The sequence below is a fragment of the Oncorhynchus nerka genome, linkage group LG16 (assembly GCF_034236695.1).
Source record: "Oncorhynchus nerka isolate Pitt River linkage group LG16, Oner_Uvic_2.0, whole genome shotgun sequence".
Taxonomy (NCBI): Eukaryota; Metazoa; Chordata; class Actinopteri; order Salmoniformes; family Salmonidae; genus Oncorhynchus; species Oncorhynchus nerka.
Window position 1 is genome coordinate 50,394,703 of NC_088411.1, and position 25,913 is coordinate 50,420,615.

The 25,913-nt window shown below is 55.5% G+C and overlaps 1 protein-coding gene across 1 annotated transcript in view; it reads left to right on the plus strand.

Annotated features, from left to right (window-relative positions):
* LOC115126292 (kelch domain-containing protein 3-like) overlaps positions 1 to 25,913 on the plus strand; it is a 160,944-nt gene that overhangs the window by 54,047 nt on the left and 80,984 nt on the right. The window contains exons 6-7 of the mRNA XM_065002725.1: positions 12,468 to 12,681; positions 25,241 to 25,327. Coding sequence (XP_064858797.1) covers positions 12,468 to 12,681; positions 25,241 to 25,327 — 301 coding nt within the window. The remainder of the gene's footprint in view (positions 1 to 12,467; positions 12,682 to 25,240; positions 25,328 to 25,913) is intronic.

The following is a 25,913-nucleotide window of genomic DNA, read 5'->3' on the forward strand; positions in this document are numbered from 1 at the left end:
CAGAGCCCTCCATCTCTCTACCTGGGCAGAGCCCTCCATCTCTCTACCTGGGCAGAGCCCTCCATCTCTCTACCTGGACAGAGCCCTCCATCTCTCTACCTGGACAGAGCCCTCCATCTCTCTACCTGGGCAGAGCCCTCCATCTCTCTACCTGGGCAGAGCCCTCCATCTCTCTACCTGGGCAGAGCCCTCCATCTCTCTACCTGGGCAGAGCCCTCCATCTCTCTACCTGGACAGAGCCCTCCATCTCTCTACCTGGACAGAGCCCTCCATCTCTCTACCTGGTCAGAGCCCTCCATCTCTCTACCTGGTCATCTCTCTACCTGGGCAGAGCCCTCCATCTCTCTACCTGGGCAGAGCCCTCCATCTCTCTACCTGGGCAGAGCCCTCCATCTCTCTACCTGGGCAGAGCCCTCCATCTCTCTACCTGGACAGAGCCCTCCATCTCTCTACCTGGACAGAGCCCTCCATCTCTCTACCTGGGCAGAGCCCTCCATCTCTCTACCTGGACAGAGCCCTCCATCTCTCTACCTGGACAGAGCCCTCCATCTCTCTACCTGGACAGAGCCCTCCATCTCTCTACCTGGGCAGAGCCCTCCATCTCTCTACCTGGGCAGAGCCCTCCATCTCTCTACCTGGACAGAGCCCTCCATCTCTCTACCTGGGCAGAGCCCTCCATCTCTCTACCTGGGCAGAGCCCTCCATCTCTCTACCTGGGCAGAGCCCTCCATCTCTCTACCTGGGCAGAGCCCTCCATCTCTCTACCTGGACAGAGCCCTCCATCTCTCTACCTGGGCAGAGCCCTCCATCTCTCTACCTGGACAGAGCCCTCCATCTCTCTACCTGGACAGAGCCCTCCATCTCTCTACCTGGACAGAGCCCTCCATCTCTCTACCTGGACAGAGCCCTCCATCTCTCTACCTGGGCAGAGCCCTCCATCTCTCTACCTGGACAGAGCCCTCCATCTCTCTACCTGGACAGAGCCCTCCATCTCTCTACCTGGACAGAGCCCTCCATCTCTCTACCTGGACAGAGCCCTCCATCTCTCTACCTGGTCATCTCTCTACCTGGTCATCTCTCTACCTGGACAGAGCCCTCCATCTCTCTACCTGGTCAGAGCCCTCCATCTCTCTACCTGGTCATCTCTCTACCTGGTCATCTCTCTACCTGGACAGAGCCCTCCATCTCTCTACCTGGTCATCTCTCTACCTGGACAGAGCCCTCCATCTCTCTACCTGGACAGAGCCCTCCATCTCTCTACCTGGTCATCTCTCTACCTGGACAGAGCCCTCCATCTCTCTACCTGGACAGAGCCCTCCATCTCTCTACCTGGACAGAGCCCTCCATCTCTCTACCTGGGCAGAGCCCTCCATCTCTCTACCTGGGCAGAGCCCTCCCATCTCTCTACCTGGACAGAGCCCTCCATCTCTCTACCTGGACAGAGCCCTCCATCTCTCTACCTGGACAGAGCCCTCCATCTCTCTACCTGGACAGAGCCCTCCATCTCTCTACCTGGACAGAGCCCTCCATCTCTCTACCTGGACAGAGCCCTCCATCTCTCTACCTGGACAGAGCCCTCCATCTCTCTACCTGGACAGAGCCCTCCATCTCTCTACCTGGGCAGAGCCCTCCATCTCTCTACCTGGACAGAGCCCTCCATCTCTCTACCTGGGCAGAGCCCTCCATCTCTCTACCTGGACAGAGCCCTCCATCTCTCTACCTGGGCAGAGCCCTCCATCTCTCTACCTGGTCATCTCTCTACCTGGGCAGAGCCCTCCATATCTCTACCTGGGCAGAGCCCCCCATCTCTCTACCTGGTCAGAGCCCTCCATCTCTCTACCTGGGCAGAGCCCTCCATCTCTCTACCTGGGCAGAGCCCTCCATCTCTCTACCTGGGCAGAGCCCTCCATCTCTCTACCTGGGCAGAGCCCTCCATCTCTCTACCTGGGCAGAGCCCTCCATCTCTCTACCTGGGCAGAGCCCTCCATCTCTCTACCTGGGCAGAGCCCTCCATCTCTCTACCTGGGCAGAGCCCTCCATCTCTCTACCTGGGCAGAGCCCTCCATCTCTCTACCTGGGCAGAGCCCTCCATCTCTCTACCTGGGCAGAGCCCTCCATCTCTCTACCTGGGCAGAGCCCTCCATCTCTCTACCTGGGCAGAGCCCTCCATCTCTCTACCTGGGCAGAGCCCTCCATCTCTCTACCTGGGCAGAGCCCTCCATCTCTCTACCTGGACAGAGCCCTCCATCTCTCTACCTGGACAGAGCCCTCCATCTCTCTACCTGGACAGAGCCCTCCATCTCTCTACCTGGACAGAGCCCTCCATCTCTCTACCTGGGCAGAGCCCTCCATCTCTCTACCTGGACAGAGCCCTCCATCTCTCTACCTGGACAGAGCCCTCCATCTCTCTACCTGGACAGAGCCCTCCATCTCTCTACCTGGTCATCTCTCTACCTGGTCATCTCTCTACCTGGACAGAGCCCTCCATCTCTCTACCTGGTCAGAGCCCTCCATCTCTCTACCTGGTCATCTCTCTACCTGGTCATCTCTCTACCTGGACAGAGCCCTCCATCTCTCTACCTGGTCATCTCTCTACCTGGACAGAGCCCTCCATCTCTCTACCTGGACAGAGCCCTCCATCTCTCTACCTGGTCATCTCTCTACCTGGACAGAGCCCTCCATCTCTCTACCTGGACAGAGCCCTCCATCTCTCTACCTGGACAGAGCCCTCCATCTCTCTACCTGGGCAGAGCCCTCCATCTCTCTACCTGGGCAGAGCCCTCCATCTCTCTACCTGGACAGAGCCCTCCATCTCTCTACCTGGACAGAGCCCTCCATCTCTCTACCTGGACAGAGCCCTCCATCTCTCTACCTGGACAGAGCCCTCCATCTCTCTACCTGGACAGAGCCCTCCATCTCTCTACCTGGACAGAGCCCTCCATCTCTCTACCTGGACAGAGCCCTCCATCTCTCTACCTGGACAGAGCCCTCCATCTCTCTACCTGGACAGAGCCCTCCATCTCTACCTGGGCAGAGCCCTCCATCTCTCTACCTGGACAGAGCCCTCCATCTCTCTACCTGGGCAGAGCCCTCCATCTCTCTACCTGGACAGAGCCCTCCATCTCTCTACCTGGGCAGAGCCCTCCATCTCTCTACCTGGTCATCTCTCTACCTGGGCAGAGCCCTCCATATCTCTACCTGGGCAGAGCCCCCCATCTCTCTACCTGGTCAGAGCCCTCCATCTCTCTACCTGGGCAGAGCCCTCCATCTCTCTACCTGGGCAGAGCCCTCCATCTCTCTACCTGGGCAGAGCCCTCCATCTCTCTACCTGGGCAGAGCCCTCCATCTCTCTACCTGGGCAGAGCCCTCCATCTCTACCTGGGCAGAGCCCTCCATCTCTCTACCTGGGCAGAGCCCTCCATCTCTCTACCTGGGCAGAGCCCTCCATCTCTCTACCTGGGCAGAGCCCTCCATCTCTCTACCTGGGCAGAGCCCTCCATCTCTCTACCTGGGCAGAGCCCTCCATCTCTCTACCTGGGCAGAGCCCTCCATCTCTCTACCTGGGCAGAGCCCTCCATCTCTCTACCTGGACAGAGCCCTCCATCTCTCTACCTGGACAGAGCCCTCCATCTCTCTACCTGGACAGAGCCCTCCATCTCTCTACCTGGACAGAGCCCTCCATCTCTCTACCTGGACAGAGCCCTCCATCTCTCTACCTGGACAGAGCCCTCCATCTCTCTACCTGGGCAGAGCCCTCCATCTCTCTACCTGGGCAGAGCCCTCCATCTCTCTACCTGGGCAGAGCCCTCCATCTCTCTACCTGGACAGAGCCCTCCATCTCTCTACCTGGACAGAGCCCTCCATCTCTCTACCTGGGCAGAGCCCTCCATCTCTCTACCTGGGCAGAGCCCTCCATCTCTCTACCTGGACAGAGCCCTCCATCTCTCTACCTGGACAGAGCCCTCCATCTCTCTACCTGGACAGAGCCCTCCATCTCTCTACCTGGACAGAGCCCTCCATCTCTCTACCTGGTCATCTCTCTACCTGGTCATCTCTCTACCTGGACAGAGCCCTCCATCTCTCTACCTGGTCAGAGCCCTCCATCTCTCTACCTGGTCATCTCTCTACCTGGGCAGAGCCCTCCATCTCTCTACCTGGGCAGAGCCCTCCATCTCTCTACCTGGGCAGAGCCCTCCATCTCTCTACCTGGGCAGAGCCCTCCATCTCTCTACCTGGACAGAGCCCTCCATCTCTCTACCTGGACAGAGCCCTCCATCTCTCTACCTGGACAGAGCCCTCCATCTCTCTACCTGGACAGAGCCCTCCATCTCTCTACCTGGACAGAGCCCTCCATCTCTCTACCTGGACAGAGCCCTCCATCTCTCTACCTGGACAGAGCCCTCCATCTCTCTACCTGGACAGAGCCCTCCATCTCTCTACCTGGACAGAGCCCTCCATCTCTCTACCTGGACAGAGCCCTCCATCTCTCTACCTGGACAGAGCCCTCCATCTCTCTACCTGGACAGAGCCCTCCATCTCTCTACCTGGACAGAGCCCTCCATCTCTCTACCTGGTCAGAGCCCTCCATCTCTCTACCTGGACAGAGCCCTCCATCTCTCTACCTGGTCAGAGCCCTCCATCTCTCTACCTGGACAGAGCCCTCCATCTCTCTACCTGGGCAGAGCCCTCCATCTCTCTACCTGGACAGAGCCCTCCATCTCTCTACCTGGTCAGAGCCCTCCATCTCTCTACCTGGACAGAGCCCTCCATCTCTCTACCTGGACAGAGCCCTCCATCTCTCTACCTGGACAGAGCCCTCCATCTCTCTACCTGGGCAGAGCCCTCCATCTCTCTACCTGGGCAGAGCCCTCCATCTCTCTACCTGGGCAGAGCCCTCCATCTCTCTACCTGGACAGAGCCCTCCATCTCTCTACCTGGACAGAGCCCTCCATCTCTCTACCTGGGCAGAGCCCTCCATCTCTCTACCTGGGCAGAGCCCTCCATCTCTACCTGGACAGAGCCCTCCATCTCTACCTGGACAGAGCCCTCCATCTCTCTACCTGGACAGAGCCCTCCATCTCTCTACCTGGACAGAGCCCTCCATCTCTCTACCTGGTCATCTCTCTACCTGGTCATCTCTCTACCTGGGCAGAGCCCTCCATCTCTCTACCTGGTCAGAGCCCTCCATCTCTCTACCTGGTCATCTCTCTACCTGGGCAGAGCCCTCCATCTCTCTACCTGGGCAGAGCCCTCCATCTCTCTACCTGGGCAGAGCCCTCCATCTCTCTACCTGGGCAGAGCCCTCCATCTCTCTACCTGGACAGAGCCCTCCATCTCTCTACCTGGACAGAGCCCTCCATCTCTCTACCTGGACAGAGCCCTCCATCTCTCTACCTGGACAGAGCCCTCCATCTCTCTACCTGGACAGAGCCCTCCATCTCTCTACCTGGACAGAGCCCTCCATCTCTCTACCTGGACAGAGCCCTCCATCTCTCTACCTGGACAGAGCCCTCCATCTCTCTACCTGGACAGAGCCCTCCATCTCTCTACCTGGACAGAGCCCTCCATCTCTCTACCTGGACAGAGCCCTCCATCTCTCTACCTGGACAGAGCCCTCCATCTCTCTACCTGGACAGAGCCCTCCATCTCTCTACCTGGACAGAGCCCTCCATCTCTCTACCTGGTCAGAGCCCTCCATCTCTCTACCTGGACAGAGCCCTCCATCTCTCTACCTGGTCAGAGCCCTCCATCTCTCTACCTGGACAGAGCCCTCCATCTCTCTACCTGGGCAGAGCCCTCCATCTCTCTACCTGGACAGAGCCCTCCATCTCTCTACCTGGACAGAGCCCTCCATCTCTCTACCTGGGCAGAGCCCTCCATCTCTCTACCTGGACAGAGCCCTCCATCTCTCTACCTGGGCAGAGCCCTCCATCTCTCTACCTGGACAGAGCCCTCCATCTCTCTACCTGGGCAGAGCCCTCCATCTCTCTACCTGGACAGAGCCCTCCATCTCTCTACCTGGACAGAGCCCTCCATCTCTCTACCTGGACAGAGCCCTCCATCTCTCTACCTGGGCAGAGCCCTCCATCTCTCTACCTGGACAGAGCCCTCCATCTCTCTACCTGGTCATCTCTCTACCTGGTCATCTCTCTACCTGGACAGAGCCCTCCATCTCTCTACCTGGACAGAGCCCTCCATCTCTCTACCTGGACAGAGCCCTCCATCTCTCTACCTGGACAGAGCCCTCCATCTCTCTACCTGGACAGAGCCCTCCATCTCTCTACCTGGGCAGAGCCCTCCATCTCTCTACCTGGGCAGAGCCCTCCATCTCTCTACCTGGGCAGAGCCCTCCATCTCTCTACCTGGGCAGAGCCCTCCATCTCTCTACCTGGACAGAGCCCTCCATCTCTCTACCTGGTCATCTCTCTACCTGGACAGAGCCCTCCATCTCTCTACCTGGACAGAGCCCTCCATCTCTCTACCTGGACAGAGCCCTCCATCTCTCTACCTGGACAGAGCCCTCCATCTCTCTACCTGGACAGAGCCCTCCATCTCTCTACCTGGGCAGAGCCCTCCATCTCTCTACCTGGGCAGAGCCCTCCATCTCTCTACCTGGACAGAACATTTTTAGATGTTGTATGTTTTATGACTGCTGAGAGATGAATTGCCTCTGAGGACATTAACGTTTTCTGAATCTGAAATCGTGCCACTATCATTACCAACCCTCTCCCCAGGGTACTCCTGCCACTATCATTACCAACCCTCTCCCCAGGGTACTCCTGCCACTATCATTACCAACCCTCTCCCCAGGGTACTCCTGCCACTATCATTACCAACCCTCTCCCCAGGGTACTCCTGCCACTATCATTACCAACCCTCTCCCCAGGGTACTCCTGCCACTATCATTACCAACCCTCTCCCCAGGGTACTCCTGCCACTATCATTACCAACCCTCTCCCCAGGGTACTCCTGCCACTATCATTACCAACCCTCTCCCCAGGGTACTCCTGCCACTATCATTACCAACCCTCTCCCCAGGGTACTCCTGCCACTATCATTACCAACCCTCTCCCCAGGGTACTCCTGCCACTATCATTACCAACCCTCTCCCCAGGGTACTCCTGCCACTATCATTACCAACCCTCTCCCCAGGGTACTCCTGCCACTATCATTACCAACCCTCTCCCCAGGGTACTCCTGCCACTATCATTACCAACCCTCTCCCCAGGGTACTCCTGCCACTATCATTACCAACCCTCTCCCCAGGGTACTCCTGCCACTATCATTACCAACCCTCTCCCCAGGGTACTCCTGCCACTATCATTACCAACCCTCTCCCCAGGGTACTCCTGCCACTATCATTACCAACCCTCTCCCCAGGGTACTCCTGCCACTATCATTACCAACCCTCTCCCCAGGGTACTCCTGCCACTATCATTACCAACCCTCTCCCCAGGGTACTCCTGCCACTATCATTACCAACCCTCTCCCCAGGGTATTCCTGCCACTATCATCACCAAACCTCTCCCCCTCTCCCAACTCCTCCCCAGGGTATTCCTGCCACCATCATCACCAACCCTCTCCCAACTCCTCCCCAGGGTATTCCTGCTACTATCATCACCAACCCTCTCCCAACTCCTCTCCCCAGGGTACTCCTGTCACTATCATCACCAACCCTCTCCCCCTCTCCCAACTCCTCCCCAGGGTATTCCTGCCACCATCATCACCAACCCTCTCCCCCTCTCCCAACTCCTCTCCCCAGGGTACTCCTGTCACTATCATCACCAACCCTCTCCCAACTCCTCTCCCCAGGGTACTCCTGCCACCATCATCACCAACCCTCTCCCAACTCCTCTCCCCAGGGTTCTCCTGTCACTATCATCACCAACCCTCTCCCAACTCCTCCCCAGGGTACTCCTGTCACTATCATCACCAACCCTCTCCCAACTCCTCTCCCCAGGGTACTCCTGCCACTATCATCACCAACCCTCTCCCAACTCCTCTCCCCAGGGTTCTCCTGTCACTATCATCACCAACCCTCTCCCCCTCTCCCACCTCCTCTCCCCAGGGTACTCCTGCCACCATCATCACCAACCCTCTCCCAACTCCTCTCCCCAGGGTACTCCTGCCACCCTCATCACCAACCCTCTCCCAACTCCTCTCCCCAGGGTACTCCTGCCACCATCATCACCAACCCTCTCCCAACTCCTCTCCCCAGGGTACTCCTGTCACTATCATCACCAACCCTCTCCCCCTCTCCCAACTCCTCCCCAGGGTATTCCTGCCACCATCATCACCAACCCTCTCCCCCTCTCCCAACTCCTCTCCCCAGGGTACTCCTGTCACTATCATCACCAACCCTCTCCCAACTCCTCTCCCCAGGGTACTCCTGCCACCATCATCACCAACCCTCTCCCAACTCCTCTCCCCAGGGTTCTCCTGTCACTATCATCACCAACCCTCTCCCAACTCCTCCCCAGGGTACTCCTGTCACTATCATCACCAACCCTCTCCCAACTCCTCTCCCCAGGTTACTCCTGCCACCATCATCACCAACCCTCTCCCAACTCCTCTCCCCAGGGTACTCCTGCCACCATCATCACCAACCCTCTCCCAACTCCTCTCCCCAGGGTACTCCTGCCACCATCATCACCATCCCTCTCCCCCTCTCCCAACTGCTCCCCAGGGTACTCCTGCCACCATCATCACCAACCCTCTCCCAACTCCTCTCCCCAGGGTTCTCCTGCCACCATCATCACCAACCCTCTCCCAACTCCTCTCCCCAGGGTTCTCCTGTCACTATCATCACCATCCCTCTCCCCCTCTCCCAACTCCTCTCCCCAGGGTTCGTCTGTCACTATCATCACCAACCCTCTCCCAACTCCTCTCCCCAGGGTTCTCCTGCGATCGTCATCACCAACCCTCTCCCAACTCCTCTCCCCAGGGTACTCCTGTCACTATCATCACCAACCCTCTCCCAACTCCTCTCCCCAGGGTACTCCTGTCACTATCATCACCAACCCTCTCCCCCTCTCCCAACTCCTCTCCCCAGGGTACTCCTGTCACTATCATCACCAACCCTCTCCCAACTCCTCTCCCCAGGGTTCTCCTGTCACTATCATCACCATCCCTCTCCCCCTCTCCCAACTCCTCTCCCCAGGGTTCGTCTGTCACTATCATCACCAACCCTCTCCCAACTCCTCTCCCCAGGGTTCTCCTGCGATCGTCATCACCAACCCTCTCCCAACTCCTCTCCCCAGGGTACTCCTGTCACTATCATCACCAACCCTCTCCCAACTCCTCTCCCCAGGGTACTCCTGTCACTATCATCACCAACCCTCTCCCCCTCTCCCAACTCCTCTCCCCAGGGTACTCCTGTCACTATCATCACCAACCCTCTCCCCCTCTCCCAACTCCTCTACCCAGGGTACTCCTGCCATCGTCATCACCAACCCTCTCCCAACTCCTCTCCCAACTCCTCTACCCAGGGTTCTCCTGCCACCATCATCACCATCCCTCTCCCCCTCTCCCAACTCCTCTCCCCAGGGTTCTCCTGCCACTATCATCACCAACCCTCTCCCCCTCTCCCAACTCCTCTCCCCAGGGTACTCCTGCCATCGTCATCACCAACCCTCTCCCAACTCCTCTCCCCAGGGTACTCCGGTCATCGTCATCACCTACCCTCTCCCAACTCCTCCCCAGGGTACTCCTGTCACTATCATCACCATCTCCCCAGGGTTCTCTTGCGATCGTCATCACCAACCCTCTCCCCCTCTCCCAACTCCTCTCCCCAGGGTTCTCCTGCGATCGTCATCACCAACCCTCTCCCCCTCTCCCAACTCCTCCCCAGGTTACTCCTGCCACTATCATCACCAACCCTCTCCCCTCTCCCAACTCCTCCCCAGGGTACTCCTGTCACTATCATCACCAACCCTCTCCCAACTCCTCTCCCCAGGGTACTCCGGTCATCGTCATCACCTACCCTCTCCCAACTCCTCCCCAGGGTTCTCCTGCCACCATCATCACCAACCCTCTCCCCCTCTCCCACCTCCTCTCCCCAGGGTTCTCCTGTCACTATCATCACCAACCCCTCCCCCTCTCCCAACTCCTCTCCCCAGGGTACTCCTGCCACTATCATCACCAAAACTCTCCTTCAACTCCTCTCCCCAGGGTACTCCTGCTACCTTCTCCTCTCTGCTCTCCTCTCTGCTTTCCGCTCCCCTCTTCATCTCTCCTCTCCCCCTTTCTCTCTCTCTCCTCTTTAGGCTCATTAGAGAGACTTCCACTCTGCCACCATTATTACCACTAAGTCTCTCCTCTTCTCTCTGTTCTGTCTAGGGTACTCCATCACCACTAAGTCTCTCCTCCCCTATCTCTCTGTTCTGTCTAGGGTACTCCATCACCACTAAGTCTCTCCTCTTCTCTCTGTTCTGTCTAGGGTACTCCATCACCACTAAGTCTCTCCTCCCCTATCTCTCTGTTCTGTCTAGGGTACTCCATCACCACTAAGTCTCTCCTCCCCTATCTCTCTGTTCTGTCTAGGGTACTCCATCACCACTAAGTCTCTCCTCTTCTCTCTGTTCTCTCTAGGGTACTCCATCACCACTAAGTCTCTCCTCCCCTATCTCTCTGTTCTGTCTAGGGTACTCCATCACCACTAAGTCTCTCCTCTTCTCTCTGTTCTCTCTAGGGTACTCCATCACCACTAAGTCTCTCCTCCCCTATCTCTCTGTTCTGTCTAGGGTACTCCATCACCACTAAGTCTCTCCTCCCCTCTCTCCTCTTCTCTCTGTTCTCTCTAGGGTACTCCATCACCACTAAGTCTCTCCTCTTCTCTCTGTTCTGTCTAGGGTACTCCATCACCACTAAGTCTCTCCTCCCCTATCTCTCTGTTCTGTCTAGGGTACTCCATCACCACTAAGTCTCTCCTCCCCTATCTCTCTGTTCTGTCTAGGGTACTCCATCACCACTAAGTCTCTCCTCCCCTCTCTCCTCTTCTCTCTGTTCTCTCTAGGGTACTCCATCACCACTAAGTCTCTCCTCCCCTATCTCTCTGTTCTGTCTAGGGTACTCCATCACCACTAAGTCTCTCCTCTTCTCTCTGTTCTCTCTAGGGTACTCCATCACCACTAAGTCTCTCCTCCCCTATCTCTCTGTTCTGTCTAGGGTACTCCATCACCACTAAGTCTCTCCTCCCCTATCTCTCTGTTCTGTCTAGGGTACTCCATCACCACTAAGTCTCTCCTCTTCTCTCTGTTCTCTCTAGGGTACTCCATCACCACTAAGTCTCTCCTCCCCTATCTCTCTGTTCTGTCTAGGGTACTCCATCACCACTAAGTCTCTCCTCCCCTCTCTCCTCTTCTCTCTGTTCTCTCTAGGGTACTCCATCACCACTAAGTCTCTCCTCCCCTATCTCTCTGTTCTGTCTAGGGTACTCCATCACCACTAAGTCTCTCCTCCCCTATCTCTCTGTTCTGTCTAGGGTACTCCATCACCACTAAGTCTCTCCTCCCCTCTCTCCTCTTCTCTCTGTTCTCTCTAGGGTACTCCATCACCACTAAGTCTCTCCTCCCCTATCTCTCTGTTCTGTCTAGGGTACTCAATCACCACTAAGTCTCTCCTCTCTGTTCTGTCTAGGGTACTCCATCACCACTAAGTCTCTCCTCCCTTCTCTCCTCTCCTCTCTGTTCTGTCTAGGGTACTCCATCACCACTAAGTCTCTCCTCTTCTCTCTGTTCTGTCTAGGGTACTCCATCACCACTAAGTCTCTCCTCTTCTCTCTGTTTTCTCTAGGGTACTCCATCACCACTAAGTCTCTCCTCCCCTATCTCTCTGTTCTGTCTAGGGTACTCCATCACCACTAAGTCTCTCCTCCCCTATCTCTCTGTTCTGTCTAGGGTACTCCATCACCACTAAGTCTCTCCTCTTCTCTCTGTTCTGTCTAGGGTACTCCATCACCACTAAGTCTCTACTCCCCTCTCTCCTCTTCTCTCTGTTCTGTCTAGGGTACTCCATCACCACTAAGTCTCTACTCCCCACCCTCCTCTTCTCTCTGTTTTCTCTAGGGTACTCCATCACCACTAAGTCTCTCCTCCCCTCTCTCCTCTTCTCTCTGTTCTCTCTAGGGTACTCCATCACCACCAAGTCTCTCCTCCCCTATCTCTCTGTTCTGTCTAGGGTACTCCATCACCACTAAGTCTCTCCTCCCCTCTCTCCTCTTCTCTCTGTTCTCTCTAGGGTACTCCATCACCACTAAGTCTCTCCTCCCCTCTCTCCTCTTCTCTCTGTTCTCTCTAGGGTACTCCATCACCACTAAGTCTCTACTCCCCACCCTCCTCTTCTCTCTGTTCTCTCTAGGGTACTCCATCACCACTAAGTCTCTCCTCCCCTCTCTCCTCTTCTCTCTGTTCTCTCTAGGGTACTCCATCACCACTAAGTCTCTCCTCCCCTCTCTCCTCTTCTCTCAGGGTACTCCAGCTCGTTGGAGGGACTTCCACTCTGCCACCATCATTGGCACTAAGATGTTTGTGTTTGGAGGCAGAGCAGATCGCTTCGGTCCGTTCCACTCTAATAATGAGATCTACTGCAACAAGATAAAGGTGTTTGATACAGAGACCAACAGCTGGCTGAACACTGCTACTGCTCAGCTCCCACCAGAGGGACGACGTAGCCACTCAGCCTGTAAGAGACAGACAGACACAGCGTAATGGCACACACAAACACCCGTTGCATTTTTCAACCCTTTACCTTGCATTGTAGTTTAATGGCAGTGTTGAATAAAAGGCTCATGTCAATGCATTCATTATAGGAAAAGTGTCTGAATTCAAATGTTCCATCTTTCTTTTCTGTAATTATGTTCTGTTGACTGCGGTTCTCTCCTCTGTGACCTTTCAGTCTCCCTGTCACATGGGGGGTGTCTTTAGGACCCCACTGTTCCTGTTGGGGTGTCTAGGACCCCACTGTTCCTGTTGGGGTGTCTTTAGGACCCCACTGTTCCTGTTGGGGTGTCTAGGACCCCACTGTCCTGTTGGGGTGTCTTTAGGACCCCACTGTTCCTGTTGGGGTGTCTTTAGGACCCCACTGTTCCTGTTGGGGTGTCTTTAGGACCCCACTGTTCCTGTTGGGGTGTCTTTAGGACCCCACTGTTCCTGTTGGGGTGTCTTTAGGACCCCACTGTTCCTGTTGGGGTGTCTTTAAGACCCCACTGTTCCTGTTGGGGTGTCTTTAGGACCCCCCTGTTCCTGTTGGGGTGTCTTTAGGACCCCACTGTTCCTGTTGGGGTGTCTTTAGGACCCCACTGTTCCTGTTGGGGTGTCTTTAGGGCCCCACTGTTCCTGTTGGGGTGTCTTTAGGACCCCACTGTTCCTGTTGGGGTGTCTAGGACCCCACTGTTCCTGTTGGGGTGTCTTTAGGACCCCCCTGTTCCTGTTGGGGTGTCTTTAGGACCCCCCTGTTCCTGTTGGGGTGTCTAGGACCCCACTGTTCCTGTTGGGGTGTCTAGGACCCCACTGTTCCTGTTGGGGTGTCTTTAGGGCCCCACTGTTCCTGTTGGGGTGTCTTTAGGACCCCACTGTTGCTGTTGGGGTGTCTTTAGGACCCCACTGTTGCTGTTGGGGTGTCTTTAGCACTGTTCCTGTTGGGGTGTCTTTAAGACCCCACTGTTCCTGTTGGGGTGTCTTTAGGACCCCACTGTTCCTGTTGGGGTGTCTAGGACCCCATTGTTCCTGTTGGGGTGTCTTTAGGACCCCCCTGTTCCTGTTGGGGTGTCTAGGACCCCACTGTTCCTGTTGAGGTGTCTTTAGGACCCCCCTGTTCCTGTTGGGGTGTCTTTAGGGCCCCACTGTTCCTGTTGGGGTGTCTTTAGGACCCCCCTGTTCCTGTTGGGGTGTCTTTAGGACCCCACTGTTCCTGTTGGGGTGTCTTTAGGACCCCACTGTTCCTGTTGGGGTGTCTTTAGGACCCCACTGTTCCTGTTGGGGTGTCTTTAGGGCCCCACTGTTCCTGTTGGGGTGTCTTTAGGGCCCCACTGTTCCTGTTGGGGTGTCTTTAGGACCCCCCTGTTCCTGTTGGGGTGTCTTTAGGACCCCCCTGTTCCTGTTGGGGTGTCTTTAGGACCCCACTGTTCCTGTTGGGGTGTCTTTAGGACCCCACTGTTCCTGTTGGGGTGTCTTTAGGACCCCACTGTTCCTGTTGGGGTGTCTTTAGGACCCTACTGTTCCTGTTGGGGTTTCTAGGACCCCACTGTTCCTGTTGGGGTGTCTTTAGGACCCCACTGTTCCTGTTGGGGTGTCTAGGACCCCACTGTCCTGTTGGGGTGTCTTTAGGACCCCACTGTTCCTGTTGGGGTGTCTTTAGGACCCCACTGTTCCTGTTGGGGTGTCTTTAGGACCCCACTGTTCCTGTTGGGGTGTCTTTAGGACCCCACTGTTCCTGTTGGGGTGTCTTTAGGACCCCACTGTTCCTGTTGGGGTGTCTTTAGGACCCCACTGTTCCTGTTGGGGTGTCTTTAGGACCCCACTGTTCCTGTTGGGGTGTCTTTAGGGCCCCACTGTTCCTGTTGGGGTGTCTTTAGGGCCCCACTGTTCCTGTTGGGGTGTCTTTAGGGCCCCACTGTTCCTGTTGGGGTGTCTTTAGCACTGTTCCTGTTGGGGTGTCTTTAGGACCCCACTGTTCCTTTTGGGGTGTCTTTAGTACCCCACTGTTCCTGTTGGGGTGTCTTTAGGACCCCACTGTTCCTGTTGGGGTGTCTTTAGGACCCCACTGTTCCTGTTGGGGTGTCTTTAGTACCCCACTGTTCCTGTTGGGGTGTCTTTAGCACTGTTCCTGTTGGGGTGTCTTTAGTACCCCACTGTTCCTATTTGGGTGTCTTTAGGACCCCACTGTTCCTGTTGGGGTGTCTTTAGGACCCCACTGTTCCTGTTGGGGTGTCTTTAGTACCCCACTGTTCCTGTTGGGGTGTCTTTAGCACTGTTCCTGTTGGGGTGTCTTTAGTACCCCACTGTTCCTATTTGGGTGTCTTTAGGACCCCACTGTTCCTGTTGGGTGTCTTTAGGACCCCACTGTTCCTGTTGGGGTGTCTTTAGCACTTCCTGTTGGGGTGTCTTTAGGACCCCACTGTTCCTATTTGGGTGTCTTTAGGACCCCACTGTTCCTGTTGGGGTGTCTTTAGCACTGTTCCTGTTGGGGTGTCTTTAGTACCCCGCTGTTCCTGTTGGGGTGTCTTTAGGACCCCACTGTTCCTGTTGGGGTGTCTTTAGGACCCCGCTGTTCCTGTTGGGGTGTCTTTAGGACCCCACTGTTCCTGTTGGGGTGTCTTTAGCACTGTTCCTGTTGGGGTGTCTTTAGTATCCCACTGTTCCTGTTGGGGTGTCTTTAGGACCCCGCTGTTCCTGTTGGGGTGTCTTTAGGACCCCACTGTTCCTGTTGGGGTGTCTTTATGACCCCACTGTTCCTGTTGGGGTGTCTTTAGTACCCCACTGTTCCTGTTGGGGTGTCTTTAGGACCCCACTGTTCCTGTTGGGGTGTCTTTAGGGCCCCACTGTTCCTGTTGGGGTGTCTTTAGGACCCCACTGTTCCTGTTGGGGTGTCTAGGACCCCACTGTTCCTGTTGGGGTGTCTTTAGGACCCCCCTGTTCCTGTTGGGGTGTCTAGGACCCCACTGTTCCTGTTGGGGTGTCTTTAGGGCCCCACTGTTCCTGTTGGGGTGTCTTTAGGACCCCACTGTTGCTGTTGGGGTGTCTTTAGGACCCCACTGTTGCTGTTGGGGTGTCTTTAGCACTGTTCCTGTTGGGGTGTCTTTAAGACCCCACTGTTCCTGTTGGGGTGTCTTTAGGACCCCACTGTTCCTGTTGGGGTGTCTAGGACCCCACTGTTCCTGTTGGGGTGTCTTTAGGACCCCCCTGTTCCTGTTGGGGTGTCTAGGACCCCACTGTTCCTGTTGGGGTGTCTAGGACCCCACTGTTCCTGTTGGGGTGTCTTTAGGACCCCCCTGTTCCTGTTGGGGTGTCTTTAGGGCCCCACTGTTCCTGTTGGGGTGTCTTTAGGACCCCACTGTTCCTGTTGGGGTGTCTTTAGGACCCCACTGTTCCTGTTGGGGTGTCTTTAGGGCCCCACTGTTCCTGTTGGGGTGTCTTTAGGGCCCCACTGTTCCTGTTGGGGTGTCTTTAGGACCCCCCTGTTCCTGTTGGGGTGTCTTTAGCACTGTTCCTGTTGGGGTGTCTTTAGGACCCCACTGTTCCTGTTGGGGTGTCTTTAGGACCCCACTGTTCCTGTTGGGGTGTCTTTAGGACCCCCCTGTTCCTGTTGGGGTGTCTTTAGGACCCCCTGTTCCTGTTGGGGTGTCTTTAGGACCCCACTGTTCCTGTTGGGGTGTCTTTAGGACCCCCCTGTTCCTGTTGGGGTGTCTTTAGGACCCTACTGTTCCTGTTGGGGTGTCTTTAGGACCCCACTGTTCCTGTTGGGGTGTCTTTAGGACCCCACTGTTCCTGTTGGGGTGTCTTTAGGACCCCCCTGTTCCTGTTGGGGTGTCTTTAGGACCCCACTGTTCCTGTTGGGGTGTCTTTAGGACCCCACTGTTCCTGTTGGGGTGTCTTTAGGACCCCCCTGTTCCTGTTGGGGTGTCTTTAGGACCCCCCTGTTCCTGTTGGGGTGTCTTTAGGACCCCCCTGTTCCTGTTGGGGTGTCTTTAGGACCCTACTGTTCCTGTTGGGGTGTCTAGGACCCCACTGTTCCTGTTGGGTGTCTTTAGGACCCCACTGTTCCTGTTGGGTGTCTTTAGGACCCCACTGTTCCTGTTGGGTGTCTTTAGGACCCCACTGTTCCTGTTGGGTGTCTTTAGGACCCCACTGTTCCTGTTGGGGTGTCTTTAGCACTGTTCCTGTTGGGGTGTCTTTAGGACCCCACTGTTCCTGTTGGGTGTCTTTAGGACCCCACTGTTCCTGTTGGGGTGTCTTTAGTACCCCACTGTTCCTGTTGGAGTGTCTTTAGGACCCCACTGTTCCTGTTGGGGTGTCTTTAGGACCCCACTGTTCCCGTTGGGGTGTCTTTAGGACCCCACTCTTCCTGTTGGTGTTTATTTAGGGCCCCACTGTTCCTGTTGGGTGTCTTTAGGACCCCACTGTTCCTGTTGGGTGTCTTTAGGACCCCACTGTTCCTGTTGGGGTGTCTTTAGGACCCCACTGTTCCTGTTGGGGTGTCTTTAGCACTGTTCCTGTTGGGGTGTCTTTAGGACCCCACTGTTCCTGTTGGGGTGTCTTTAGGACCCCACTGTTCCTGTTAGGGTGTCTTTAGTACCCCACTGTTCCTGTTGGGGTGTCTTTAGGACCCTACTGTTCCTGTTGGGGTGTCTAGGACCCCACTGTTCCTGTTGGGGTGTCTTTAGGACCCCACTGTTCCTGTTGGGGTGTCTTTAGGACCCCACTGTTCCTGTTGGGGTGTCTTTAGGACCCCCCTGTTCCTGTTGGGGTGTCTTTAGGACCCCCCTGTTCCTGTTGGGGTGTCTTTAGGACCCTACTGTTCCTGTTGGGGTGTCTAGGACCCCACTGTTCCTGTTGGGTGTCTTTAGGACCCCACTGTTCCTGTTGGGTGTCTTTAGGACCCCACTGTTCCTGTTGGGTGTCTTTAGGACCCCACTGTTCCTGTTGGGGTGTCTTTAGCACTGTTCCTGTTGGGGTGTCTTTAGGACCCCACTGTTCCTGTTGGGGGGTCTTTAGGACCCCACTGTTCCTGTTGGGGTGTCTTTAGCACTGTTCCTGTTGGGGTGTCTTTAGTGCCCCACTGTTCCTGTTGGGGGTGTCTTTAGGACCCCACTGTTCCTGTTGGGGTGTCTTTAGTACCCCCCTGTTCCTGTTGGGGTGTCTTTAGTACCCCACTGTTCCTTTTGGGGTGTCTTTAGTACCCCACTGTTCCTGTTGGGGTGTCTTTAGGACCCCACTGTTCCTGTTGGGGTGTCTTTAGTACCCCGCTGTTCCTGTTGGGGTGTCTTTAGGACCCCACTGTTCCTGTTGGGGTGTCTTTAGCACTGTTCCTGTTGGGGTGTCTTTAGTGCCCCACTGTTCCTGTTGGGGGTGTCTTTAGGACCCCACTGTTCCTGTTGGGGTGTCTTTAGCACTGTTCCTGTTGGGGTGTCTTTAGTGCCCCACTGTTCCTGTTGGGGGTGTCTTTAGGACCCCACTGTTCCTGTTGGGGTGTCTTTAGTACCCCCCTGTTCCTGTTGGGGTGTCTTTAGTGCCCCACTGTTCCTGTTGGGGGTGTCTTTAGGACCCCACTGTTCCTGTTGGGGTGTCTTTAGTACCCCACTGTTCCTTTTGGGGTGTCCTTAGTACCCCACTGTTCCTGTTGGGGTGTCTTTAGCACCCCACTGTTCCTGTTGGGGTGTCTTTAGTACCCCGCTGTTCCTGTTGGGGTGTCTTTAGGACCCCACTGTTCCTGTTGGGGTGTCTTTAGCACTGTTCCTGTTGGGGTGTCTTTAGTGCCCCACTGTTCCTGTTGGGGGTGTCTTTAGGACCCCACTGTTCCTGTTGGGGTGTCTTTAGTACCCCCCTGTTCCTGTTGGGGTGTCTTTAGTACCCCACTGTTCCTTTTGGGGTGTCTTTAGTACCCCACTGTTCCTGTTGGGGTGTCTTTAGGACCCCACTGTTCCTGTTGGGGTGTCTTTAGTACCCCGCTGTTCCTGTTGGGGTGTCTTTAGGACCCCACTGTTCCTGTTGGGGTGTCTTTAGCACTGTTCCTGTTGGGGTGTCTTTAGTACCCCGCTGTTCCTGTTGGGGTGTCTTTAGGACCCCGCTGTTCCTATTTGGGTGTCTTTAGGACCCCACTGTTCCTGTTGGGGTGTCTTTAGCACTGTTCCTGTTGGGGTGTCTTTAGTACCCCGCTGTTCCTGTTGTGGTGTCTTTAGTACCCCACTGTTCCTGTTGGGGTGTCTTTATGGCCCCACTGTTCCTGTTGGGGTGTCTTTAGGACCCCACTGTTCCTGTTGGGGTGTCTTTAGGACCCCACTGTTCATGTTGGGGTGTCTTTAGGACCCCACTGTTCCTGTTGGGGTGTCTTTAGTACCCCACTGTTCCTATTTGGGTGTCTTTAGGACCCCACTGTTCCTGTTGGGTGTCTTTAGGACCCCACTGTTCCTGTTGGGGTGTCTTTAGCACTGTTCCTGTTGGGGTGTCTTTAGGACCCCACTGTTCCTATTTGGGTGTCTTTAGGACCCCACTGTTCCTGTTGGGGTGTCTTTAGCACTGTTCCTGTTGGGGTGTCTTTAGGACCCCACTGTTCCTGTTGGGGTGTCTTTAGGACCCCGCTGTTCCTGTTGGGGTGTCTTTAGGACCCCACTGTTCCTGTTGGGGTGTCTTTAGCACTGTTCCTGTTGGGGTGTCTTTAGTATCCCACTGTTCCTGTTGGGGTGTCTTTAGGACCCCGCTGTTCCTGTTGGGGTGTCTTTAGGACCCCACTGTTCCTGTTGGGGTGTCTTTATGACCCCACTGTTCCTGTTGGGGTGTCTTTAGGACCCCACTGTTCCTGTTGGGGTGTCTTTATGACCCCACTGTTCCTGTTGGGGTGTCTTTATGACCCCACTGTTCCTGTTGGGGTGTCTTTAGTACCCCACTGTTCCTGTTGGGGTGTCTTTAGCACTGTTCCTGTTGGGGTTTCTTTAGGACCCCACTGTTCCTGTTGGGGTGTCTTTAGGACCCCACTGTTCCTGTTGGGGTGTCTTTAGTACCCCCCTGTTCCTGTTGGGGTGTCTTTAGTACCCCACTGTTCCTTTTGGGGTGTCTTTAGTACCCCACTGTTCCTGTTGGGGTGTCTTTAGGACCCCACTGTTCCTGTTGGGGTGTCTTTAGGACCCCACTGTTCCTGTTGGGGTGTCTAGGACCCCACTGTTCCTGTTGGGGTGTCTTTAGGATCCCGCTGTTCCTGTTGGGGTGTCTTTAGTACCCCACTGTTCCTGTTGGGGTGTCTTTAGGACCCCGCTGTTCCTGTTGGGGTGTCTTTAGTACCCCACTGTTCCTGTTGGGGTGTCTTTAGGACCCCACTGTTCCTGTTGGGGTGTCTAGGACCCCACTGTTCCTGTTGGGGTGTCTAGGACCCCACTGTTCCTGTTGGGGTGTCTTTAGGACCCCACTGTTCCTGTTGGGGTGTCTTTAGGATCCCGCTGTTCCTGTTGGGGTGTCTTTAGTACCCCACTGTTCCTGTTGGGGTGTCTTTATGACCCCACTGTTCCTGTTGGGGTGTCTTTATGACCCCACTGTTCCTGTTGGGGTGTCTTTAGGACCCCACTGTTCCTGTTGGGGTGTCTAGGACCCCACTGTTCCTGTTGGGGTGTCTTTAGGATCCCGCTGTTCCTGTTGGGGTGTCTTTAGTACCCCACTGTTCCTGTTGGGGTGTCTTTAGGACCCCGCTGTTCCTGTTGGGGTGTCTTTAGTACCCCACTGTTCCTGTTGGGGTGTCTTTAGGACCCCACTGTTCCTGTTGGGGTGTCTTTAGGACCCCACTGTTCCTGTTGGGGTGTCTTTAGGACCCCACTGTTCCTGTTGGGGTGTCTTTAGGACCCCACTGTTCCTGTTGGGGTGTCTTTAGGACCCCACTGTTCCTGTTGGGGTGTCTTTAGGACCCCACTGTTCCTGTTGGGGTGTCTTTAGGACCCCACTGTTCCTGTTGGGGTGTCTTTAGGACCCCACTGTTCCTGTTGGGGTGTCTTTAGGACCCCACTGTTCCTGTTGGGGTGTCTTTAGGACCCCACTGTTCCTGTTGGGGTGTCTTTAGGACCCCACTGTTCCTGTTGGGGTGTCTTTAGGACCCCACTGTTCCTGTTGGGGTGTCTTTAGGACCCCACTGTTCCTGTTGGGGTGTCTTTAGGACCCCACTGTTCCTGTTGGGGTGTCTAGGACCCCACTGTTCCTGTTGGGGTGTCTTTAGGACCCCGCTGTTCCTGTTGGGGTGTCTTTAGTACCCCACTGTTCCTGTTGGGGTGTCTAGGACCCCACTGTTCCTGTTGGGGTGTCTAGTACCCCACTGTTCCTGTTGGGGTGTCTAGGACCCCACTGTTCCTGTTGGGGTGTCTAGGACCCCACTGTTCCTGTTGGGGTGTCTAGGACCCCACTGTTCCTGTTGGGGTGTCTAGGACCCCACTGTTCCTGTTGGGGTGTCTTTAGGACCCCGCTGTTCCTGTTGGGGTGTCTTTAGTACCCCACTGTTCCTGTTGGGGTGTCTAGGACCCCACTGTTCCTGTTGGGGTGTCTAGTACCCCACTGTTCCTGTTGGGGTGTCTAGGACCCCACTGTTCCTGTTGGGGTGTCTAGGACCCCACTGTTCCTGTTGGGGTGTCTAGGACCCCACTGTTCCTGTTGGGGTGTCTAGGACCCCACTGTTCCTGTTGGGGTGTCTTTAGGACCCCACTGTTCCTGTTGGGGTGTCTTTAGGACCCCACTGTTCCTGTTGGGGTGTCTTTAGGACCCCACTGTTCCTGTTGGGGTGTCTAGGACCCCACTGTTCCTGTTGGGGTGTCTAGGACCCCACTGTTCCTGTTGGGGTGTCTTTAGGACCCCACTGTTCCTGTTGGGGTGTCTTTAGGACCCCACTGTTCCTGTTGGGGTGTCTTTAGGACCCCACTGTTCCTGTTGGGGTGTCTTTAGGACCCCACTGTTCCTGTTGGGGTGTCTTTAGGACCCCACTGTTCCTGTGGGGGTGTCTAGGACCCCACTGTTCCTGTTGGGGTGTCTTTAGGACCCCGCTGTTCCTGTTGGGGTGTCTTTAGTACCCCACTGTTCCTGTTGGGGTGTCTTTAGGACCCCACTGTTCCTGTTGGGGTGTCTTTAGGACCCCACTGTTCCTGTTGGGGTGTCTTTAGGACCCCACTGTTCCTGTTGGGGTGTCTTTAGGACCCCACTGTTCCTGTTGGGGTGTCTTTAGGACCCCACTGTTCCTGTTGGGGTGTCTTTAGGACCCCACTGTTCCTGTTGGGGTGTCTTTAGGACCCCACTGTTCCTGTTGGGGTGTCTTTAGGACCCCACTGTTCCTGTTGGGGTGTCTTTAGGACCCCACTGTTCCTGTTAGGGTGTCTTTAGGACCCCACTGTTCCTGTTGGGGTGTCTTTAGGACCCCACTGTTCCTGTTGGGGTGTCTTTAGGACCCCACTGTTCCTGTTGGGGTGTCTTTAGGACCCCACTGTTCCTGTTGGGGTGTCTAGGACCCCACTGTTCCTGTTGGGGTGTCTTTAGGACCCCGCTGTTCCTGTTGGGGTGTCTTTAGTACCCCACTGTTCCTGTTGGGGTGTCTAGGACCCCACTGTTCCTGTTGGGGTGTCTAGTACCCCACTGTTCCTGTTGGGGTGTCTAGGACCCCACTGTTCCTGTTGGGGTGTCTAGGACCCCACTGTTCCTGTTGGGGTGTCTAGGACCCCACTGTTCCTGTTGGGGTGTCTAGGACCCCACTGTTCCTGTTGGGGTGTCTAGGACCCCACTGTTCCTGTTGGGGTGTCTTTAGGACCCCGCTGTTCCTGTTGGGGTGTCTTTAGTACCCCACTGTTCCTGTTGGGGTGTCTAGGACCCCACTGTTCCTGTTGGGGTGTCTAGTACCCCACTGTTCCTGTTGGGGTGTCTAGGACCCCACTGTTCCTGTTGGGGTGTCTAGGACCCCACTGTTCCTGTTGGGGTGTCTAGGACCCCACTGTTCCTGTTGGGTGTCTAGGACCCCACTGTTCCTGTTGGGGTGTCTTTAGGACCCCACTGTTCCTGTTGGGGTGTCTTTAGGACCCCACTGTTCCTGTTGGGGTGTCTTTAGGACCCCGCTGTTCCTGTTGGGGTGTCTTTAGGACCCCGCTGTTCCTGTTGGGGTGTCTTTAGGACCCCACTGTTCCTGTTGGGGTGTCTTTAGGACCCCACTGTTCCTGTTGGGGTGTCTTTAGGACCCCACTGTTCCTGTTGGGGTGTCTTTAGGACCCCACTGTTCCTGTTGGGGTGTCTTTAGGACCCCACTGTTCCTGTTGGGGTGTCTTTAGGACCCCACTGTTCCTGTTGGGGTGTCTTTAGGACCCCACTGTTCCTGTTGGGGTGTCTTTAGGACCCCACTGTTCCTGTTGGGGTGTCTTTAGGACCCCACTGTTCCTGTTGGGGTGTCTTTAGGACCCCACTGTTCCTGTTGGGGTGTCTTTAGGACCCCACTGTTCCTGTTGGGGTGTCTTTAGGACCCCACTGTTCCTGTTGGGGTGTCTTTAGGACCCCACTGTTCCTGTTGGGGTGTCTTTAGGACCCCACTGTTCCTGTTGGGGTGTCTTTAGGACCCCACTGTTCCTGTTGGGGTGTCTTTAGGACCCCACTGTTCCTGTTGGGGTGTCTTTAGGACCCCACTGTTCCTGTTGGGGTGTCTAGGACCCCACTGTTCCTGTTGGGGTGTCTTTAGGACCCCGCTGTTCCTGTTGGGGTGTCTTTAGTACCCCACTGTTCCTGTTGGGGTGTCTAGGACCCCACTGTTCCTGTTGGGGTGTCTAGTACCCCACTGTTCCTGTTGGGGTGTCTAGTACCCCACTGTTCCTGTTGGGGTGTCTAGGACCCCACTGTTCCTGTTGGGGTGTCTAGGACCCCACTGTTCCTGTTGGGGTGTCTAGGACCCCACTGTTCCTGTTGGGGTGTCTAGGACCCCACTGTTCCTGTTGGGGTGTCTAGGACCCCACTGTTCCTGTTGGGGTGTCTTTAGGACCCCGCTGTTCCTGTTGGGGTGTCTTTAGTACCCCACTGTTCCTGTTGGGGTGTCTAGGACCCCACTGTTCCTGTTGGGGTGTCTAGTACCCCACTGTTCCTGTTGGGGTGTCTAGGACCCCACTGTTCCTGTTGGGGTGTCTTTAGGACCCCACTGTTCCTGTTGGGGTGTCTAGGACCCCACTGTTCCTGTTGGAGTGTCTAGGACCCCACTGTTCCTGTTGGGGTGTCTTTAGGACCCCACTGTTCCTGTTGGGGTGTCTTTAGGACCCCACTGTTCCTGTTGGGGTGTCTAGGACCCCACTGTTCCTGTTGGGGTGTCTTTAGGACCCCACTGTTCCTGTTGGGGTGTCTTTAGGACCCCACTGTTCCTGTTGGGGTGTCTAGGACCCCACTGTTCCTGTTGGGGTGTCTTTAGGACCCCACTGTTCCTGTTGGGGTGTCTTTAGGACCCCACTGTTCCTGTTGGGGTGTCTTTAGGACCCCACTGTTCCTGTTGGGGTGTCTTTAGGACCCCACTGTTCCTGTTGGGGTGTCTTTAGGACCCCACTGTTCCTGTTGGGGTGTCTTTAGGACCCCACTGTTCCTGTTGGGGTGTCTTTAGGACCCCACTGTTCCTGTTGGGGTGTCTTTAGGACCCCACTGTTCCTGTTGGGGTGTCTAGGACCCCACTGTTCCTGTTGGGGTGTCTTTAGGACCCCGCTGTTCCTGTTGGGGTGTCTTTAGTACCCCACTGTTCCTGTTGGGGTGTCTAGGACCCCACTGTTCCTGTTGGGGTGTCTAGTACCCCACTGTTCCTGTTGGGGTGTCTAGGACCCCACTGTTCCTGTTGGGGTGTCTAGGACCCCACTGTTCCTGTTGGGGTGTCTAGGACCCCACTGTTCCTGTTGGGGTGTCTAGGACCCCACTGTTCCTGTTGGGGTGTCTAGGACCCCACTGTTCCTGTTGGGGTGTCTTTAGGACCCCGCTGTTCCTGTTGGGGTGTCTTTAGTACCCCACTGTTCCTGTTGGGGTGTCTAGGACCCCACTGTTCCTGTTGGGGTGTCTAGTACCCCACTGTTCCTGTTGGGGTGTCTAGGACCCCACTGTTCCTGTTGGGGTGTCTTTAGGACCCCACTGTTCCTGTTGGGGTGTCTAGGACCCCACTGTTCCTGTTGGAGTGTCTAGGACCCCACTGTTCCTGTTGGGGTGTCTTTAGGACCCCACTGTTCCTGTTGGGGTGTCTTTAGGACCCCACTGTTCCTGTTGGGGTGTCTAGGACCCCACTGTTCCTGTTGGGGTGTCTTTAGGACCCCACTGTTCCTGTTGGGGTGTCTTTAGGACCCCACTGTTCCTGTTGGGGTGTCTTTAGGACCCCACTGTTCCTGTTGGGGTGTCTAGGACCCCACTGTTCCTGTTGGGGTGTCTAGGACCCCACTGTTCCTGTTGGGGTGTCTAGGACCCCACTGTTCCTGTTGGGGTGTCTATATATGCTTCTTCCTTTGTTACTCACCATATGATTTATTAGAGACAGATCAGGTCATGTTCTATTCATTTTCCTTTCTCTCCTCCAGTTTCCTGTAACGGGGAGCTGTATATATTCGGGGGCTACAACGCTCGTCTGGACCGACACTTCAACGACCTTTGGAAGTTCAACCCAGGTGATAAACCGTAAAAATAAAAATATATAGATCCATTTTAAATTGTGAGGTTTGGTAGGACAGACATGGAGCTAGTGTTGGGTTGGTAGGACAGACATGGAGCTAGTGATGGTAGGACAGACAGGGAGCTAGTGTTGGGTTGGTAGGACAGACAGGGAGCTAGTGTTGGGTTGGTAGGACAGACAGGGAGCTAGTGTTGTGTTGGTAGGACAGACAGGGAGCTAGTGTTGGTTTGGTAGGACAGACAGGGAGCTAGTGTTGGGTTGGTAGGACAGACAGGGAGCTAGTGTTGGGTTGGTAGGACAGGCAGGGAGCTAGTGTTGTGTTGGTAGGACAGGGAGGGAGCTATTGTTGGGTTGGTAGGACAGACAGGGAGCTAGTGTTGGTAGGACAGGCAGGGAGCTAGTGTTGGGTTGGTAGGACAGGGAGGGAGCTAGTGTTGGGTTGGTAGGACAGACAGGGAGCTAGTGTTGGGTTGGTAGGATAGGCAGGGAGCTAGTGTTGGGTTGGTAGGACAGACATGGAGCTAGTGTTGGGTTGGTAGGGCAGACAGGGAGCTATTGTTGGGTTGGTAGGACAGACAGAC